The 22004-nt window shown below is 38.9% G+C and overlaps 1 protein-coding gene across 3 annotated transcripts in view; it reads right to left on the reverse strand.

Annotated features, from left to right (window-relative positions):
• The window catches only part of LOC120532784 (methylthioadenosine phosphorylase), a 155827-nt gene that overhangs the window by 45421 nt on the left and 88402 nt on the right, over window positions 1-22004 (reverse strand). For all 3 annotated transcript variants that reach the window (XM_039759163.1, XM_039759161.1, XM_039759162.1), the window contains exon 4: window positions 483-650. In XM_039759163.1, coding sequence (XP_039615097.1) covers window positions 483-650 — 168 coding nt within the window. The remainder of the gene's footprint in view (window positions 1-482; window positions 651-22004) is intronic.

Here is a 22004-nt window from a genome sequence, read left to right on the forward strand (position 1 = left end):
CACACCTGAAACGGACACACCAAGTCACTCCCTTTACAAATAAATGCCATATATTCTAAAGGCAAAATTCTCTCTTTCATTTCTGAAACCCACTTTTCCACTATGTGGTTACAGAATGTACAAGGAAGTTCAAAGTGAACATTCAAACATCATGCTCACAGAGGCGGGAAAAATAAGGCAGATGGTGTTGAGTTTGACCTTAAATGAGTGGTGTCAGGTAGAGCATACAACAAGAATGTTTAAGCAGTAGACAAGATAGAAGAGTATGATGGAAGATGCTACCTTCACCTCCACAGATTTTTACAATATATATTAGATACATTGGAGACATGGAAAGAAATCAGAACATACAACGAACAGGCAAAATTCACTCTAACAGCTACTGAGAGAGATGTGAATCCAGGTCACTGGAGTTGTGAGGCAGAAGCTTTAAAATCTATTGATTGTACCGTTTATTAGAGTAATTACTGTACTAAACATACCTGTCAATGAATTGGTCAATAATTACAATGTCTCCTGGTTGAATCTCCTCTCTAAGTGAGCCACAAGCAGTTGTAACAATTAGATGTGTACAGCCTTCTTCTTTGAGAGCCCAAATATTTGCTCGATAGTTCACATTCGAGGGCATAATATTATGTTGTCTTCCATGCCTATTAAGAAAATAAGTTCATATTTAAATTATTTGAAATTGACACTCCAAATATTTTCAATAGCACACTTTGTATTAACACGTCCAGAGAACATTAAATAAAAAAAAAACAACAGCATGTACAGTATATAGAGACATATACAAATAATGCAACATTAGATTTTAACAAGGGGCTTTTAAATTTTTAAATGGACTAGTAAAGAAATTTTAATATACAGTATAGTAGTATTTAATGGACAGTCAGAAATTTTCAGATTTTTGTTAGAAATTGAGTTAAACAGGACAAATAATTGACAAGAAAAATGGATATTCTCCTACACTAAATGGATAATGCTCTGATGTGATTAACAAGGATTCTCTGTGTAACCACTGACTGCACCATCAGATTCTCCATGTATGTCCTTGTTCAGACAAAACCCCTCTCCACACTTACCAGAACACGGGGCTTTATTCCATCACCTGCTAAGTTATGCTTTGGAACTCAGTGTTCTATGGAACAGATTATCCAGCCTTTCTGACATAGGGAAAATTCACAGAAGTCTGTTGTTCTCACAGTAAAATCTTTGAAGTCCACAAATTCCCTCAGCATATCAGCACTGATCGACATAGTTTACTGTGACAAAAGTGTGTACGACACTCATTTTCTGAGCACACTTCTCCTTTTTTGACACCGTGTGTCCAGACACCACAAATTTCTTACAAGAAGGTAGATTACTGAAGCCTCCTTAAGAAGCTTATCAGAAGAGCAATCAGGAACTTTTTTACATTCCACCTTCATCAAAAGTAACTGCCTCTCAGCAATTTTATTTTTAGCCAAACAAAGGTGTTGGGTGTTGCTAACAAAGTAAGTTTTCTGTTGCCTTTAATAATTAATGTTTAGTGTAGTTTAAGTTTATAACCAACACTTCAACTCCTAATAACATTGTAACAAGGCCACCTGCAATGTACTTTTCTTTAACGAATTTACCTTATGAGACTACAGAGAGTATTTTGTCCCCTCAGGGATGCCATAGAAAAGGGGGAGTTATCTGTTTTTCCCAGGGGCACACATAACAGAATTTGTATGTGCCAACTGGCAATAAACACTGACTCTCCATACCGGTCTTCTCTACTTTGTTATTTAATTAACAACCAACTTCCAAGCCAACACCAGTCTGCCCTTCATTACTTTATCAATGACCAACATGTAAGCAGAAACAGGGAATCTCGGTTAGATTGGGGGCAGCAGTTAAAGATAAACTATAATATCAATGGGAGGTACAGATAGATAAAGATGTTGCATAAGACCAAACCTCTTTTGATTTCATCATGAGTGTAACCACGTTTACAGCAGACTGAACAGAAATGCGGGTTCACTCACTCATTTTTGGGTAAGGATAAACAAACAGTCTTCTGTCCTGGGTAAGGCAGTAAGAAGCAACAAGCAAAGCCCTAATGGAAGGGGAGGGCATCAGTTATCAATATGAATTAGTTATGATTTTACCAACTCATCTAACAAAGGCAGAATTTTTACTGTGGGACAGCATTCCTGCTATGGTTCAGTCTGATTACAAGGGTGTGAAAGAGAAACAGAGGATTTGGGGCATATACAGTGGATGGACCATTTTAGAGGCTGTCTTCTAGCCTGCATGACAGCCTAGAAGTGCATGCCAATGAAATCAGCAGGCCGGTCAACAAGGCTTTCTAGAACTATAGAGAAACAGCTTAAAAGTTAAAAATTTCAGATTTATTGCGTTTCTGGACCCCCCCTCCTGAGAGAGACATGCCATGAATTGCAAAGTGCAAAAGATATGGATAAGGCACTGGTCATTGCAGGTTGGTGTGAGAATTCTAGAGAGATGATTAATGTGGACTGTTGAAACAATGGTAAGATTGTATCTGTACATTGCCAATCAACCACAGTGAGACTGTTGGATATCTGGAGTCCAACCTTCCTGAATCATCTTGTTTGGTGGGGGTCCACACTGTCACCTCTGTGAAAAATGGACTGACTAGTACCTGTATTCTAAATTCTACCAAAAATTACACTACTTTAAGATGGGTAATGCATAGGAACTCCAGCTGCTCTTATCTTTCCCAGTGAATGCAACTCCAGTGACTCTTATCCCTGCAATGCATCACTAGATGATTCCCCCATTTCAGCAGCACTGAAATTTGCACTGTTAATGCTGCTAGTTAAATTTAAATTCAAGGTCATCTTTAACACCTCTGAGAACAACAATGGCAAATACACTATAGTGAAACATTATATAAGAACAAGTGACCTCACTCTTATAAGGCAGCCTGCATATCATGCCTCACCCCAAAAAAAAGAGAGACAAGGGTCAAACTTCCTGGCTGAAAAAAAATTATTGGAGAGCTGCAGCTCTTGGACTGCCCCAGTAGTGTTAGTTTAAAAATGTGGCAAATGAAAATTGTGTGTTTAGTACTGGCACTTGAATAGTGTGACAGTGAAAGACACACTCTCTTCCCTGGGAGGAAAAATGGGTTCTGTTTGGTTAACCACCTTGGATTTCATAAATGGCTAGTGGCAGGCAGAAATAGCCAAGGAGGACAGGAAGTGGTCTTTATCAGTGGGGCTTCATTCCCATGGGCTATACCAAATCCCAGCTACATTCCAACAAACATTGGAGCCGGTTCTTCAGGGAATTCCATGGCATATTTGTATGGTGTATTTTGATGACATACTATTTTTATAGTCTTACATTTGAGGAGGATTTGTACAGACTGGAGGAGTTATTCTTGAGGATCCAATGTGCAGGATTGAAACTGAACCCCAAAAATGCCATCTTGTTCAGGGATCATTGGGTGTTTCTGGGCCACATTGTATCTCAATGGGGCCTTCAAACTAATCCAAGGAACACACAAAGTCAGAAAGAGTCTAACCTCGCAGTCTCCTTCAGAGGTTAGAGCATTTGTTAGGCTATATTCTTATTGAAAAGGTTTTGTAAAAGACTTTTCAAGACATTCCACATCCCTACATCACCTTATGGGAAAAATTGTGCCCTTTGAAGGGATGGTAGATTGTAATGCATCATTCAATCAACTTTAAACTGCAGAATCATCATCTAGCATGGTTCCATTTCATTGCACAAATAAGAACACATGGGACAAGAAAATAAAAACAGAAATTAAAATAAAATATCAATGATGAAGACATAATACATAATAAAATTGAAATAAAATAACATTAAAACATTAAAGTTATGGTATGTCAAAAAGTAATAAAAAGAAGAATTTTTCAAAGATGATAGACCTGACTAAAGTCTAAGGCAGGCTGTAATAAAGGGAGTAAAGTTAGTTGATATTTTTAAATCAACACTAAAATCCTGAGTGTGCTTCTCTTATATAAAGGAAGGCCATTCCAAAGATAAAGTGCACAGTAGGCAAATGCTCTGTGACCAACTGTTTTTTTATTATTGGAGGAATCACCACAAGACCAGCATTAAGAGAGAAAAAGATATACTTCACAAATTGTGAAGTTAGCTCCAGTGGCATAGCTGGAGTTCGTGCCGCTCAGGGCGGAGCTTCAATTTGCCGCCCTCCAACATATCTCAATATATTAAACTATTTAAATAGAAAATTAAAATGATGTATAGAGAAAAATTAAGATACATTTTGCATAGATTTATTAATATACAGTGGTGTGAAAAACTATTTGCCCCCTTCCTGATTTCTTATTCTTTTGCATGTTTGTCACACAAATGTTTCTGATCATCAAACACATTTAACCATTAGTCAAATATAACACAAGTAAACACAAAATGCAGTTTTTAAATGATGGTTTTTAATATTTAGGGAGAAAAAAAAAATACAAACCTACATGGCCCTGTGTGAAAAAGTAATTGTCCCCTTGTTAAAAAATAACCTAACTGTGGTGTATCACACCTGAGTTCAATTTCCGTAGCCACCCCCAGGCCTGATTACTGCCACACCTGTTTCAATCAAGAAATCACTTAAATAGGAGCTGCCTGACACAGAGAAGTAGACCAAAAGCACCTCAAAAGCTAGACATCATGCCAAGATCCAAAGAAATTCAGGAACAAATGAGAACAGAAGTAATTGAGATCTATCAGTCTGGTAAAGGTTATAAAGCCATTTCTAAAGCTTTGGGACTCCAGCAAACCACAGTGAGAGCCATTATCCACAAATGGCAAAAACATGAACAGTGGTGAACCTTCCCAGGAGTGGCTGGCCCACCAAAATTACCCCAAGAGCGTAGAGACGACTCATCTGAGAGGTCACAAAAGACCCCAGGACAACGTCTAAAGAACTGCAGGCCTCACTTGCCTCAATTAAAGTCAGTGTTCACGACTCCACCATAAGAAAGAGACTGGGCAAAAACGGCCTGCATGGCAGATTTCCAAGACGCAAACCACTGTTAAGCAAAAAGAACATTAGGGCTCGTCTCAATTTTGCTAAGAAACATCTCAATGATTGCCAAGACTTTTGGGGAAATACCTTGTGGACTGATGAGACAAAAGTTGAACTTTTTGGAAGGCAAATGTCCCGTTACATCTGGCATAAAAGGAACACAGCATTTCAGAAAAAGAACATCATACCAACAGTAAAATATGGTGGTGGTAGTGTGATGGTCTGGGGTTGTTTTGCTGCTTCAGGACCTGGAAGGCTTGCTGTGATAGATGGAACCATGAATTCTACTGTCTACCAAAAAATCGTGAAGGAGAATGTCCGGCCATCTGTTCGTCAACTCAAGCTGAAGCGATCTTGGGTGCTGCAACACAATGGACAATGACCCAAAACACACCAGCAAATCCACCTTTGAATGGCTGAAGAAAAACAAAATGAAGACTTTGGAGTGGCCTAGTCAAAGTCCTGACCTGAATCCAATTGAGATGCTATGGCATGACCTTAAAAAGGCGGATCATGCTAAAAAACCCTCAAATAAAGCTGAATTACAACAATTCTGCAAAGATGAGTGGGCCAAAATTCCTCCAGAGCGCTGTAAAAGACTCATTGCAAGTTATCGCAAACGCTTGATTGCAGTTATTGCTGCTAAGGGTGGCCCAACCAGTTATTAGGTTCAGGGGGCAATTACTTTCTCACACAGGGCCATGTAGATTTGGATTTTTTTTTCTCCCTAAATAATAAAAACTGTCATTTAAAAACTGCATTTTGTGTTTACTTGTGTTATATTTGACTAATGGTTAAATGTGTTTGATGATCAGAAACATTTTGTGTGACAAACATGCAAAAGAATAAGAAATCAGGAAGGGGGCAAATAGTTTTTCACACCACTGTATAAAGAAACAGCAATAATTTTTTATATACATTTATAAGCATCAACTATACAAGAATATAGTATAGACGCACTGATAAGCCGTGTTCTAATTATTAGTTTAATATAATTACACTACGAAAACCACAACCAAAGTAGGGTACAAGTGATAGGTGGGGATGTTTTCTGCGGAGAGCAAGAACGCATTTGGATTAATAATGAAACAAAATTATAAATTGTAAATTAGTTGTTTATCTTCCTAGAAATTATTATCGGCGTAATGTTTATGTTTATTTTTGTCATTGCCTCATACATTTCAATTGCTGTGTCTGATGCAGAAGGACAGTCTGAACATTATTTTTCAAGCATTTGTGGTTAAAAATCAGAGAATTTGACTTTTTTCATACAGGAGTGATATTTTTCCGAACCCAACTGCTTACACACGAATTGTACTGAGCCTTGTGGCCAATAATGCCGCCCGGGGTGGACCGTCCCCTCCGCACACCCCCAAACATGCCACTGGTTAGTTCAGCATAGTAGGGTGGTACAAGTCCATGCAAGGCCTTACTATATACAGTATGTTAAAGAACTTTAAAATCAGGTCTTGCTTGCACTGTTAACCAGTGAAGAGAAACTAGAATGGGTGTTACGTGCTCAATTCTTTTTTGTTTTTGTTAAGATTCTAGCTGCATTCTGAATAAGACTGAAGACTTCTAGTAGCACAACTAGGAAGAAAAGAGAAAGGGGCATTACAATAATCAAGTCTAGAAGAAACAAATGCATGCATGTATTAATATTTCAGCATCACACAAAGATAGAAATATTGCAAGAATACAATCTATTCTAAGATGAAAAAATGCTGTCTTGGTGATAGCCTTGATATGATAATGAAATGTGAGATGAGCATCAAATATCACTTCAATGGTCAAGTTTCAGAAATACTACAGCCATTAATATTAACTTCAAATTGTAAAAAGTTGCAAGAGGTCTGAGCCACAGTGCCTGTATCCATGAAAGTACTGGAGAGATCATGGCTATCACTCTGAAAGGAATGTAGACCAGTGATTTTCTCTCTAATCAAACCAATCCTATTAATGAAAAATCTCAGAAATTTATCAACACCGAATGAAGAGATATTGGTATGAAATTAAATAAAATGTGAAAAGCTGGCTGTGCAAAAATGTGGGTACCCTTGTAATTTTGCTGATTTGAATGCATGTAACTGCTCAGTACTGATTACTTGCAACACCAATTAGCTTGTTAAGCCTTGAACTTCATAGATAGGCGTGTCCAATCATGAGAAAAGGTATTTAAGGTGGTCAATTGCAAATTGTGCTTCCCTTTGACTCTCCTCTGAAGAGTGACAGCATGGGATCCTCAAAGCAACTCTCAAAAGATCTGAAAACAGAGATTGCTCAGTATCATGGTTTAGGGGAAGGCTACAAAAAGCTCTCTTAGAGGTTTAAACTGTCCGTTTCAACTGTAAGGAATGTAATCAGGAAATGGAAGGCTACAGGCACAGTTGCTGTTAAACTCAGGTCTGGCAGGCCAAGAAAAATACAGGAGCGGCATATGCACAGGATTGTGAGAATGGTTACAGACAACCCACAGATCACCTCCAAATACCTGCAAGAACATCTTGCTGCAGATGGTGTATCTGTACATCGTTCTACAATTCAGTGCAATTTGCACAAAGAACATCTGTATGGCAGGATGATGAGAAAGAAGCCCTTTCTGCACTAATGCCACAAACAGAGTGGCTTGTTGTATACAAATGCTCATTTAGACAAGCCAGATTCATTTTGGAACAAAGTGCTTTGGACTGATGAGACAAAAATTGAGTTATTTGGTCATAATAAAAAGCTCTTTGCATGGCGGAAGAACACCACCGCATTCCAAGAAAAACACCTGTTACCTACTGTCAAATTTGGTGGAGGTTCCATCATGCTGTGGGGCTGTGTGGCTAGTTTAGGGACTATGGTCCTTGTTAAAGTCGAGGGTCAGATGAATTCAACCCAATATCAACAGCTTTTTCAGGATAATGTTCAAGCATCAGTCAAAAAGTTGAAGTTATACAGGGGTTGGATATTCCAACAAGACAATGACCCAAAACACAGATCAAAATCTACAAAGACATTCATACAGAGGGAGAAATACAATGTTCTGGAATGGATTAATGAGTGAATTTATAAGTTTTAAAACTTTCTACCAAGGCAAAATGAACCCCCCCTTGTTTTGTCATATGCCAGCTTTGCTCAAGTTTTCTACAAGTCTGTTTAAGTCCATAAATGTCATTTGTAAACCATGGTGCAGGTTTCACCCATGCACATTTTCTTGTTCTAAGAGAAGAAACATATTTAAACAATTTAAGCAGATTATCTGAGAGATTATCAAAGAAATCACAATTTGTACCACATGCATCAAGTATATCAAGTACAGGTAGTGGCTGACTTGCAACTTATGCATCTTAAGACCATTACACGCACAACCACTACCACGTCTCATGGACAAATGATATCTTTTCACCACGCCAGCTCCATATGCCGTGATTCATTCATCTCAATCTCAGTTTATTACCTGCAATGGTTCCGACTATGTTCAGTTGTGATTGTCTTACAGTTTAAAAAAAAGAGAACTGATATTGACGCAAAAAATAAAGTTGATCAAGCAGTATGATGGTGAAAAGAAAGTGAATGTGATCACATGCAACTAAGTTATCCTATTGTAACCAGGTTGCAGTGCACATGCTGTATTGTGTCGTGGTCTGACATTGAATCTGGTTAACTTCTGAAGCCTCTGCACTGCGATTCACGATGTGCCGCTTCAAGGAAACCGTCACAAAAGGGTAATGCAACCAAATTGAACCTCTATCTGTTAATGTTTATTATGAACAGGCTGAAACACGAGTGCTCAAACTCTTCTGGTAAAACTCCTTCTCTCATAGTTAACACAATGAACACAGGGAGCGGCACACACTGACGACATAACATAACGTAGAAAAAGAAAGGATTCATGAAGCTTTTAAAGATTTAGCACCCATGTCATCAACATTAACAATGAAATAACAAAATAAAGAAATAATTTACAAAAAAAGAAGATAGAAAATATACATGATGTGCTAATAATAATGACTAAAAAAGGATACAATACAAACAATACAACTTACGGGACTAATTATACCGTACTATACATACGGTCACGTTTGACTACATATACTGGTCCATCTTACATCCAGATAAATTTATGACTGGTCTGTCAGAACCTAATGTGGTCATAAGTTGACTACTACCCGATTCTCATACAGTACAAACAGCATTGTTATCAATATGGTGTTAAGTACCAGGTTCAAGAAACTTATTTGGAGTACAGAGAAACACATTGAAACAGACACAGAAATGATCAGAAGCTGGAACCTGTAAAACTGATTAAACATCAATGTCAATAGCCTCTTGTGAAGATTAGTATACTTCACATGTTAAGTAAAATCTAAACTACTAATCTTCTTCTTTCAGCTGCTCCCGTTAGGGGTTGCCACAGCAGATTATCTTCTTCCATATCTTTCTGTCCTCTTTATCTTGTTCTGTTACACCCTTCACCTGCATGTCCTCTCTCACTACATCCATAAACCTTCTTAGGCCTTCCTCTGCCAGGGAAGAGAAAAACTCTTCCCTGTCAGCTCTAGAATCTAAACAGTAATTTACATGCACGTTAAGATAACTCAGTAAAATTACTATAACATATTTGACAAGAGCAATCAACAATAACACAGATAAGAAACTGGAGTTATGCTTTTTTTTTGGGATTCATCTATAAACAACCTATTGTCGAGTTTTGAGAACTATAGTTAAGCATTCAAAACTTTAGACATTTTCAAAAGTGCAAAGATTGTTGCAATTCCATCCCCTTTCTTGCATTGTCTAGCAGAAAATTAGTACTGTGGAGGAGAAGCCTCATTAACTGTAGCTGATGAAGTGGATAAGAGGCAACATTCCGTAAGAAATAGAAAATGTAGACCATATCGAGAAATAAAATCACTAATGTAGAAATTCTTAGGAGTGATCTCATGTTCAATAGTGCAAGCTTCGAAACATACAAGGAATACATGGATGGTGCAAAGTTACACCTCTTCAAGCTGATTTGTACTTACATTTTTTGATGTTAAGAGGCTAGCAGTTTTACAAAATTAGAGTTGTGTATTACATTATCACTTTTATTTGATCTAGCATTGATTATAACAGGAATGATTGGGAAACACTGTACAGTATATTGTCGCAATAGTTACTTTGTCCATAGGGGAGCTGGTAAAACAAACAAAGTAAAGAAGCCAGTGGGTCACTGGGATGTAAGGCACTGATGTCTCAATTTGATTCGATGCATTGATATCTTTGAGGTTTTTTTTTTTTTTTAAAAAGCCGAGAGAGAAGAAGAAGAAGAAGGATTACTTAACCATGATAGAGAACATTAATATAATGAGACAAATTTCAGGAATACTTTATTTGAAGGGTGTTTACATAGTGATTTCATAACATAGTAATTAGCATGGAATGACATTTAAGAAGCAATATTTAAATAGTAATGAACAGTCAACATGAGTATTTGCAAGATGTAGAATATCATTAGTTTTTATATATTAAAAAAAAACTTTTCCACAGCACTGTACTCATTTGTATACATATGTATTGCTACATCAGAGTCTACACACATTATGGGGGGTTCCTTGTTTTAATACAATACAATGGCATCTACTTTATAAAACATCTATATCATCTTGCAAGTATAAAATAATCAAATATTGCTTTTTAAATAATAAATGTTATTCAGTAACCTATTCATAAGTTATGAATCTCTATGTAGAAACCCTTCAACTAAACTATTGGCCAAACCTATTCTCCTAGTGGACATTTAAAATTATCTTAAAATAGTTAAAATGAAATTACAGTAGGAAGACTTGTGTCTTTAACTCTATGAGTTACACATATCTTCAGTTGCTCACTTGTAGCAGTTTGCGTTAATTATTCTCGAAAATGTGTCTTCATAGTTGCTCCTCACACAAAAAGGGAGAGTTTTAAAACAAGGTCTAGAGCGGATGCTTTTTGACAGCAGCTTTGGATGAATGCAACAGAAAAGACAGAACCCGCCATCATGACTGACAACGCCATCACAGGCTGCTCTGAAAATTCAGAGAAAATTCAAAGTGCCTGCTTGCTTGGCCGTGTGAGGCCCGTTGCAATTTTTTCCATTGTAGCAGTACAACTAGCACTAGCCACATTATAGAGAAGCAATGTTTATTGTAGTTGTCAATACACAAACTGACTGATGTGGTCATGTGATGGGAACAGTGCATTGGAAATGCTACAAATGTTTTAGAACAACAGCCAGTCACCTCAGTACCTCAGCACATAGGTAGCAAGGCTACACCTGGTGCGACTGGCATGCAGTAATCTTGTCTGCAACACATCCACCACAGGGGCCCAGTCGTTTTGTAATGAAGTGACATGTGATTATAAACACAGGAATCTGCTGCTGCAAGTTAGATCCACTCTTTTCACTAACCTTAGAGACATGGTGGTGCTTTGCTCAAGATCTTCATAAAGCCAGGGTACATTAAACTTCAATCATTTGCCTTTTGGTTTATAAAGCACAGAATAGTTTCAAAACCTGTATCATTTGTCAAAAGCCTCCGTTTTCAGCAATAAGGTCTCATATCTTTAGAGATAAAAACTGCTATAGATTAGGTTATCTTTTGAGTATGTGGTGAATTAAATAGAAGCTTGGAGCTAAACACAGTCTCCAGTGTAGGTTGTTTAGGCTCTACTGAAATTGTGTTTCTGGGTGACATCAGCATACATTTCTGAAGTTTGTTGTGTTACAGCAATACTTCTGAGGTGCACAGCTCACATATGGCTTGCTTTAATCCAGTTGTTTAGTGACACACTGTTTGAATCCATAGTAATTTTATATTTCCAATTGAAGTGTTGTAGGTGTTAATTTCATTTGAGGAGAAAACATCATTTTATATGATGATGTAAAGTGCCTTTTCCAAAGAAAGCTTCAACAGGCACATTAGCGACATCTGCTGGAACGGACACCAAAAACAAAATTGTACATATAGTAACTGAGCAGGATAGAGATTCTCAAGATCAATCTTGAGACAAAGAATTAATGCTGAATTGTTTAAACAAAACAATATCCATCCATCCATTTTCCAACCCGCTAAATCCAAACACTGGGTCACGGGGGTCTGCTGGAGCCAATCCCAGCCAACACAAGACAGGAACCAATCCTGGGCAGGGTGCCAACCCACCGCAGGACACACACAAACACACCCACACACCAAGAACACACTAGGGCCAATTTAGAATCGCCAATCCACCTAACCTGCATGTCTTTGGACTGTGGGAGGAAACCGGAGCGCCCGGAGGAAACCTACGCAGACACAGGGAGAACATGCAAACTCCACGCAGGGACCTGGGAAGCGAACCCGGGTCTCCTAACTGCGAGGCAGCAGCACTACCAGTGCGCCACCGTGCTGCCCAGCAAAACAATAGCAATCAGGAAATCAATATTTTTACCACCCTACCAGGAGGATTATCAGAGAAACCGATAAAAAAAAGTTGACGTTTAGGCACGTCATTAAGCTGTTTAACATTGAACAGAATATATTATCTGCTAAACGTCAAGCACTTGGTTCTCAGTTATGGTCCCAGAGGGACGAAGTGGCTGCATGTTTTCCTTCCAACTAGTTTCCTAATTAGAAAATTAATCTTGGTATTTAAATATTTGTCATGTTAGTGCTTTCATTTATCCAAGAGAAATTAATTGCACAGTAGAATTTTTCTCTGAGAACATTATTGTGTTTTGTGGACCAGATTTAAATTTAATAGTCCATCCAAATCCCCTCTATTTCTAAACATTTTTTTTTAACATAGATACTTCTTGGTGCAAATGCACAGATTTATAGTAAAAGGAAGCACATTAGCTGGAGAGGTGCTGGTTTATTGGATATTTGCATTTCATTATTAACTAATGTCTGGTTAAGAAAACAGTCAACAAAATTAAAACAAATGCTGCTGCTAAAAACTGAAACAGGCAATTAAGGGTTCTGAATTGTAACAGGCTAGATAACTAAACTTAAGCCCAAAAAACCTGTTGCTTTAGTAGTAAATAAATGGATTCTAATTAAGAAACTGGATGAAGTGAAAACCTGCATCCAGGATTGTAATTAAGGACCTCTGATCAACAATGTAACAAAAATTTGTCTTTGATTAACTATATGCCTTGTTAGCACTTTCATTAAATACAATTCATTCTTGTACTTTTCATGTTTTAAATTCTCAGACCTCTGGTCACAGATGTTGCTGTTACACCCTATGAGAATAATCACGTTATGCACAGATACTGACTTGGTGAGTAAACTGGGAAGGTGCTATAGGATTATCAGAAACTTTGAATCCTGAAAAATGGTGGACAATAGTGGATCTTCTTCTGATGTTTCTGACAATTGAATCTCCCACAATCAGCATAATCAATGGGAGACTACGCAGCACAGCTTTGTGGACATTCCATCCAGAAGGACATGAAGGTAGCAGTACAGGGGATGGGTTGTGCCGAGTAGCAGCAGTGGTCACTTGGTTCTGTGAGCCACAGCAACTTGGGTACAACCAAGCACACAACATGTGAGACAGGTAGAGGAGATGTAGACATTGGGCAAACCTCATGTTCATCTAAAATGAAGCATCTATTCACCAGTTGAATACAGTGAAGTTTAGTCAGAAAATTAATGACAGTCTGGGCATTTGCCACCTCGCTTTCCTCTGTAGGTAACTGTCTAAACCTCTGGCAAACAAAACAGTGCATCTGACTTCGGTTGTGCTATCAGACAACTTTGGGGGCAGAGGCCACAATAATCATAGAATCAAGAAGGACCTCATCCTCTCTGATCTGCAGCCGAAGAGCAAAACTATTTTCCAGCTCAGGACTTTCCTGACAAACAGGCACAGCTTCTGCAGATGATCGGGAGCCAGTTGGGAAGCAATGGAGACATTTAAGTACTGTAAAAAGTACTTGCTTAAAAATGCCATGAATGTGCTGCAATTATGCCCCAAACCATAGTGCAAATCCTTCCACTTAGTAGTAAGTGATTCAACAACCAGAAACACACACTCTCCTCCACCCCTGTAGTTACTTTGCCTGATTTTAGTGTGCTGTTCAGAATTTATACAGACACCTCTAATGTGGCAGATGGTGCAGTACTAGCACAAGAAAAAGAGGAAATGAAACATGTAGTGACATATTCCAGTCAAGCACTGAGACCCACACAGAGGCGTTGGTCCAACAGTTTGATCATGAACTGCGGGCAGTTGTATGAGCATTTTGTGAATTTTGACACTATGGTGGACTTGCATCATTCACTATCATTAAAGACCACCGTCCCCTGTTGAGCCTCCAACAATTAGCCACTGATGCTGACCCTGCTAGTAGGTGAAGCAGGTGGCTTTTAGAGCTAGATCCACAAAACTGGGTAAATAAACACAATGGTGGGCAATGTCATATGCTAACACCCTCTCCTGGAGACCTGAAACGCTCTGTTTCAATGATACTGAAGTGCCAAAGCAGCCATAGTAAGGATTAATACTGTAGACAACACCACCAGTAGAGCCAACTGCTGACTGCTCTGTATTGGACATGGTTTTAGAAGGAGTAACTGTTGAAACTGTTGACAGTGACCCCAAGACCCTGCTTCCTACATCGATGCTGTGCCCTGATGTCTCTGATAATAAGGAAGAAGGCTGACATGGATAATAAAACATTAACAAAAAGGCTTCCACGTGGAAGACTGAAAGGAGCCTCCAAGTGTCTAAGAAAACTCTGTACTGAATTTAAAAGCCTGTCTATCAGTGAGGAACAACTCATTCAAATTATGGTTCCTTCTCCTCTTATATCACACATGCTGTTACAGCTACATGGTAGCCTAGCCCCAGCCCATTTCTCATCTGAGGGTGTTTAGGAATGGGCATGACAAACTTGTTACTGGCCCTCTACTGGCCCACACCAATTCAAAAGTGGTGTGAGCAATGTAAAGCTTGTCAGACACGCCAATAACCAATGCCAGCACATCAAGCTCCTACGGACAGAGCAGAGTCATCTCATCCTTTTGAAAGGATGGCTGCTGATTTATTGGAACTTCTAGTCACAACAAACCAAACTGTAAAGACAGTTGCATAGTGTCAGTTTTAAGACTATGTGCTTGGCGCATGGTGTACCAGAGTCTTTACACTGTGACCATAGCAGTCAGTTTGAAGTGTAAGTGGTTTAGAGCCTCTGTCAGCTGCTTGAAATCAGAAAGACCTGCACTACACCCCTTATCTGAAGTCAGATGGAATGGAATGTTGGAATGCTTTAAAAAGGACCTTAACTGATCAGTTAGCTAAAACTTTATTGGACTATGGAAATGAGTGGGATGATTATTTAAAACATGTGGTGTTTTCTTGCAATATCTTCCCCTCCTGCCAGTATATACTTCACCCTCTTCTTTCTCACTCATAGGTGTGAGGCAAGGGTTCCTACTGATATGTGAATACCTGCCTCAATTGTATAGTCACTGTGGGCTAGATCACCTACAGATTATGTTTCTACATTAGTAAATACAAAATTAAAACTGCCTTCTGTAATATATGTATGTTACTTATATATATATATATATATATATATATATATATATATATATATATATATATATATATATATATATATATATATATATATATATATATATATATATAAATAACATACATATATATATATATAACATACATACATACATATATATATAGTTCTAGTACTGGCCAAAAGTTTGGACACACCTCCTCATTCAATGTGTTTTCTTTATTTTCATGACCATTTACATTGGTAGATTCTCACTGAAGGCATCAAAACTATGAATGAACACATGTGGAGTTATGTACTTAACAAAAAAAAGGTGAAATAACTGAAAACATGTTTTATATTCTAGTTTCATCAAAATATCCACCCTTTGCTCAGATTACTGCTTTGCACACTCTTGGCATTATCTGGATGAGCTTCAACAGGTAGTCACCTGAAATGGTTTTCACTTCACAGGTGTGCCTTATCAGGGTTATTTAGTGGAATTTCTTGCTTTTGAAAGGGGTTGGGACCAGCAGTTGTGTTGTGCAGAAGTCAGGTTAGTTGGACGATCATTTATTTTTCAATAGGACAATGACCCCAAACACACCTCCAGGCTGTTCTCCAAGAAGGAGAGTAATGGAGTGCTGTAAATGGTCATGAAAATAAAGAAAACACATTGAATGAGGAGGTGTGTCCAAACTTTTGGCCTGTACTGTATGTATCTATATCTATACTCATACTTACATACAGTGCCCTCCATAGTTAAGATATGTTCTTACGCTTCATATATATATATATATAAACATATATACATATATACATATACAGTGGAACCTCGAGATACGAGTTTAATTCGTTCCAGCATTTAGCTCGTATAGCAAATTTCTCGTATCTAGAACATACTTCCCCATTGAAAATAGTGGAAATCCAGTTAATCCGTTCCGCACCCCCAAAAAAATCAACATAAAAATCAATTTTCCTAACAGATAACACTGATAAATAATATATACTGTAGTTTACCTTTAATAAATAACACTGGTAAATAATATAACTGTAGTTTACTTTTATGAAGATTCCTGGCTGGCTTGAGGGAGACGATAGGGAGGTGGGGAGGAGGAAACGGGTTACTGTGGGGAAGGAGAGTCCCCCTCTGATTCAGGAAGGCTCTCTCGTGGAATAATTATTTTCACGTTAAGTGCAAAAAAAACAATGAAATCACAAGTGCACAAACGTGTAGATCCTCACGCTATGGGAGAACAAGGAACACTGAGTGAGCAGACGGGCGGGAAGCGTCAGCTTGGGTGAATCCCCGAGTCGTGGCGGATCGGGAAACGCGTCACGCATACCCACAGCCTGGCTCGTGGCTCGTTACGAGAGCCAATGCTCGTATTTAGATCAGAATTTTTCTCTCACTTTCCTGTGTGGACAAGTGTGGACAAAATTGTTGGTACCCTTCAGTCAATGAAAGAAAAGCTCAAATTGGTCACAGAAATAACTTTAATCTGACAAAAGAAATAATAAATAAAAATTCTATGAAATTTAACTAATAAAAGTCAGACATTGCTTTTCAATCATGCTTCAACAGAATTAATAAAAATAAAAAAAAAAACTCATGAAACAGGCCTGGACAAAAATGATGGTAACCCTAGAAAAGACTGAAAATAATGTGACCAAAGGGGCATGTTAATCCAAGGTGTGTCCACTAATTAGCATCACAGGTGTCTACAATCTTGTAATCAGTCAGTGGACCTATATATAGGGCTGCAGGTAGTCACTGTGTTGTTTGGTGACATGGTGTGTACCACACTCAACATGGACCAGAGGAAGCGAAGGAAAGAGTTGTCTCAGGAGATTAGAAAGAAAATTATAGACAAGCATTGTCAAAGGTAAAGGCTATAAGACCATCTCGAAGCAGCTTGATGTTCCTGTGACTACAGTTGCACATATTATTCAGAAATTTAAGATCCATGGGACTGTAGCCAACCTCCCTGGACGTGGCCGCAGGAGGAAAATTGATGACAAATCAAAGAGACGGATAATACGAATGGTAACAAAAGAGCCCAGAAAAACTTCTAAAGAGTCTGTCTCGCTGAGGGTGGATTCTGCGCTGTACAAACTCAGGGCCCTGCTACACAGGGCTTCCTCATATGAATCAGAGTGTGAAGACAATGAAAAGAGGAGGTTCTTTGTCTTTGCTAGCTCCTTTGTGGTGGCATATTTACACTGTTCCTGCAGCAGGGCCTCAAGGCTGGTCCAAACCTCTTCTCGCTCTCCCCTTGCAAGACACTAAGTCTTTAAAGCATGGGTCGAGCACAGTAGCTATCTTGAGCCACTGATGGTTGAGTGTAGCTACACACTGGGATAGGTCCTTTGTGAAGGCAGTCTTAAATTTCACCATGTAGTGTGAGTCATCATCGGAGACCTCCATGGTGTGATGCAGGTGGCAGAAAGCAGGTGAAACCACTGAACATGAGACGTATATCTCACCTCCAAGAAGCTCAGTCACAAACCTGTAGTAGACAGTTCAAGAAAGTAATTATTAATCTACACAATAACTGTCATCTATAGAGCTTTTTGAAGAAACAGTAACAATAAGTTAAAAAAGTTTTATTTACCTGCATGGCTCAAGGACAGTCACTAGCTTTTGGAGTTAAAATGACTAGCTTGTGCTTTTGTTTGTCTAAAGCAGCAAAAACAGCCTCTTGATTCTTTAGTAGATGAGAAACCATATCCAGTGCTGAATTCCACCGTGTGGAAACATCCTGTATTTCTGTTGCCCCAGTCTTGTTTGCTCCTGGTGTAGTTCCTCCATATTAGCAGGGCTGTGTTTAAAGTGACCATTACTACACCCAATATCAGCAAGGCTAACAGTGATGGTTCTTTGCAAGATATGAGCAACACAAGGCATGTGTTGGAATGGGAGGTGTCGTGCTGCAGCCACCATGGTTCGTGCACTGTCTGTTCCAATTGTGTTGACCTTTTGTTGAATTCCCCATTCCCCTGACACAAAGAGAAACTGCTTAGCGCAGTTTTTGGCAAAGTTTCTGGTGTTTGTCTTCTGCACAGTCAGGGCAAAAGACTGTAGATTCCATGTCCCGTCTGTGACATCAACAATATGTGCAGTAACTCCGATGTAATTAGAATTACTAACTGTTACGGAAGTCCAATGATCCCCAGTAAGAGCCACAAAGTCCGCTTTCTGTAATGTATCTAATTTGTCTTGCTTTTCAGTGTCATAAAGCTGTTGAATTTTACTTGAAATAGTCTTTCGGCACGACAGTTGGAAAGTTGGATCACCTGACGCTAACTGTAGCACATTTTCTAACCCCCTATCTTCTACCACTGATAGTGGTCTACAGTCCATTTTGCGAGAGAATGTGTAAGTTTGGCCGATGTTGACTTACTAATTTTGGTCCTGAAGCTAGTCATCAAGTTTGGGCTGCCGACACCTTTTGTTGGCACTCAAACTCATACTGCTAACGCTAACAGCTCTCAGTTTCTGTGCTCGCTGCAACATGTTTTGCATTTATATGGTACCGTAAGGTTGAAGTGCTTTGGTGGTATGTAAACTCCTTTTTGCACAAAACCACACTTTTATCAAGGCTTCCATCTGGTAGTCTTTTGAAATTAAATTTGCCTCCGATCAGTCCTAGCAACGCTCTTAACGCATTATATTCCCACCCATATAAACTGCTCAAAAAAATGAAAGTAACACATTGAAAACACCTCCGTTGTAAATGGGAAAAAATAATGCTGGATGTCTATACTGATATGGACTGGGTAACGTGTTAGGAACAAAAGAATGCCACATTGTTTGATGGAAATTAAAATTATCAGCCTAAAGAGGGCTGAATTCAAAAAAGACACCCAAAAAATGAAAGTGAAAAAGTGATGCAGTAGGCTAATCCATTTTGCCAAAATTTCATTGCAGCAACTCAAAAAAAAAAAACAAAAAAAACACACTCAATAGTTTGTATGACCCCCCCCACATGCTTGTATCATTGCTTGACAACGTTGGGGTATGGTTCTAACGAGACGACGGATGGTGGGGGGTTGGGGGGGATCTCCACCCAGATTCGGATCATGGCATCTCCGAGTTACTGGACAGTCTGAGGTGCAATATGGCGGCGTTGGATGGACCAAAACAATGTCCCAGAGGCGTTCTATTGGATTTAGTTCAGGCGAGCATGGGGGCCAGTCAATGGTATCAATTCCTTCACCCTCCAGGAACTGCCTGCATACTCTCACCTCATGAGGCTGAGAATTGTCGTGCACCAGGAGGAACCCAGGACTTACTGCACCAACAAAAGGGTCTGATAATGAGTCCAAGGATTTCCTGGCCTGTGCGTCCCTCCATGGCTATGCCTAACCAGACCATCACTAATCCACCACCAAACCGGTCATGCTGCGGCTTCTCCAGACCCTTTCACGTCTGTCGCATGTGCTCAGGGTGAACCTGTTCTCATCTGTGAAAAATCACAGGGCGCCAGTGGTGGACCTTCCAATTCTGGTATTCTATGGCAAATGCCAATCAAGCTCCATGGTGCTGGGCAGTGAGCACAGGGCCCACTACAGGAAATCAGGCCCTCGGGCCACCCTCATGAAGTCTGATTGTTTGGTCAGAGACATTCACACCAGTGGCCTTCTGGAGGTCATTTTGTAGGGCTCTGGCACTGCTCATCCTGCTCCTCCTTGCCTAAAGGAGCAGACACCTGTCCTGTGGATGGGTGAAGGACCTTCAACGGCCCTGTCCATCTCTCCTAGAATAACTGCCTGCCTCCTGGAATCTCCTCCATGCCCTTGAAACTGTGCTGGGAGACATAAACCTTCCGGCAATGGCACATATTGATGTGCCATCCTGGAGAAGTTGGACTACATTGTAGTGGTGCTACATGATTAATGTTGGCGTAAATGTATTTTGTGCTGCATCCTGTGTTTCGTCTTGTTGTTCTGTTTACATGGTCTGTGGGTATGTAAATATGCTCCCCTGGAAAAAAAGGGGGAAGGATAATACTGTGGCACCATGGTCCCTCATGATAATTGGTCCTGTCAATTCCATCACCTACAGCTGTTCATTTGCTATTTAACCGGAAGGACAGAAAGTATAAAAAACCCAAAAAAAAAACAAAAAAAAAAAAAAGCAGCCTGTTCTACTATACCTCAAATTTACTACAGAGCCAGGAAAAAGCAGTGATCCATATCATTCACCCCTTTGTCTACTTAACACTTTCAACACCCGACATTATCTTTGCACAGCAAAACCCTTGGGGTTCTGGATTATGCCACATACCGAGGATAAGCATGACAAGACCATTTCTTGTTGTTTGGGGAGAGGAGCAAGCCATCATTATCATTGGTGTAATTTTCATAGGACAATTTTTTCCAGTTGAACCAGGTTAGAGAGAGAGAGGAAAAAAAAAAAAAAAAGGACATTGTTAGGACATTCTTGAAGATGCGTCAATTCTGTTTTAAATTCTCATATGGTCTTGCAAGATTGTTGTTTGGTTTTGGTGCTCATGGTAATCTCAAAGGCGATATGTTCACTGGCAAACTAATAATAGATATCTAAAATCTCCTTACTCCGATTCAGAAATAAAGCAGAGGGGCACAAGGAGAAAATATCTCCAGTGAAGTGGCACTGCTAATCAGTCTCCACTACTTTGCCACCTATAACTAACACTGTGTAAATTATATTTTATTTTAACTTAATCTCAAATTTCTTAAAATAAAAGCATTCACACTTACAGCCTTATGTTAACTGATCAACTCTTAAAGCTGCAGAAAATTACACTAACAGGAGAAACAGTAGGTAGAAATTAAAAAATTAAACCTTATTTTTCTCCATTTTCTGGTTATTTTACATTCTCTAGATTTGTTTGAATTACTCTGCTGATGCAATATTTCCTGGCCAAGTCTGTGATTTAGGGAAAAATATGAATGGAAATCTCTACACACCAAATTAAAGAATTATATAAAATTAAAATAGCAGAGATAAAAGTTATTTGAAGGACTTCCTGATAAGTTTATCTAATCCACTTTATCTGCTATTTTACAGTCTGCTGCAAACTTCAAAAAGAATAAATTGTGAAATTATTAAAAACAAAGTGATTTTTAAATTATGGAACTCCATCCTCAACACACTTTCATTTCCTCCATGGAGTCTGAAATACCCCATTTGTGTTAAATTTAAGAGGAATCTCTCCCCTTCCCCAATTTAAAAATTTAATTTCACATTGACAAATTGAAATGAACCTTGGGTAAAGAATATTTAATGTTAAATTTAATTTTTAATTGTAAAGCATAAAGTGTATCATTAAAAAAGAAAAATAAGCTTTACCATGCCAGAAGAGGCTAGCCGAGGCTGCTTACTTATGTAGACTGTGTATAGATCCCAATGCCCCAGTGCAGAGACGGGAACACTCTGCTGAAAAATTAGTGTCCTTTGGATGAGATGTAAAACAGGAGGTCCTG

This window comes from Polypterus senegalus, chromosome 7 (assembly GCF_016835505.1).
Source record: "Polypterus senegalus isolate Bchr_013 chromosome 7, ASM1683550v1, whole genome shotgun sequence".
Taxonomy (NCBI): Eukaryota; Metazoa; Chordata; class Cladistia; order Polypteriformes; family Polypteridae; genus Polypterus; species Polypterus senegalus.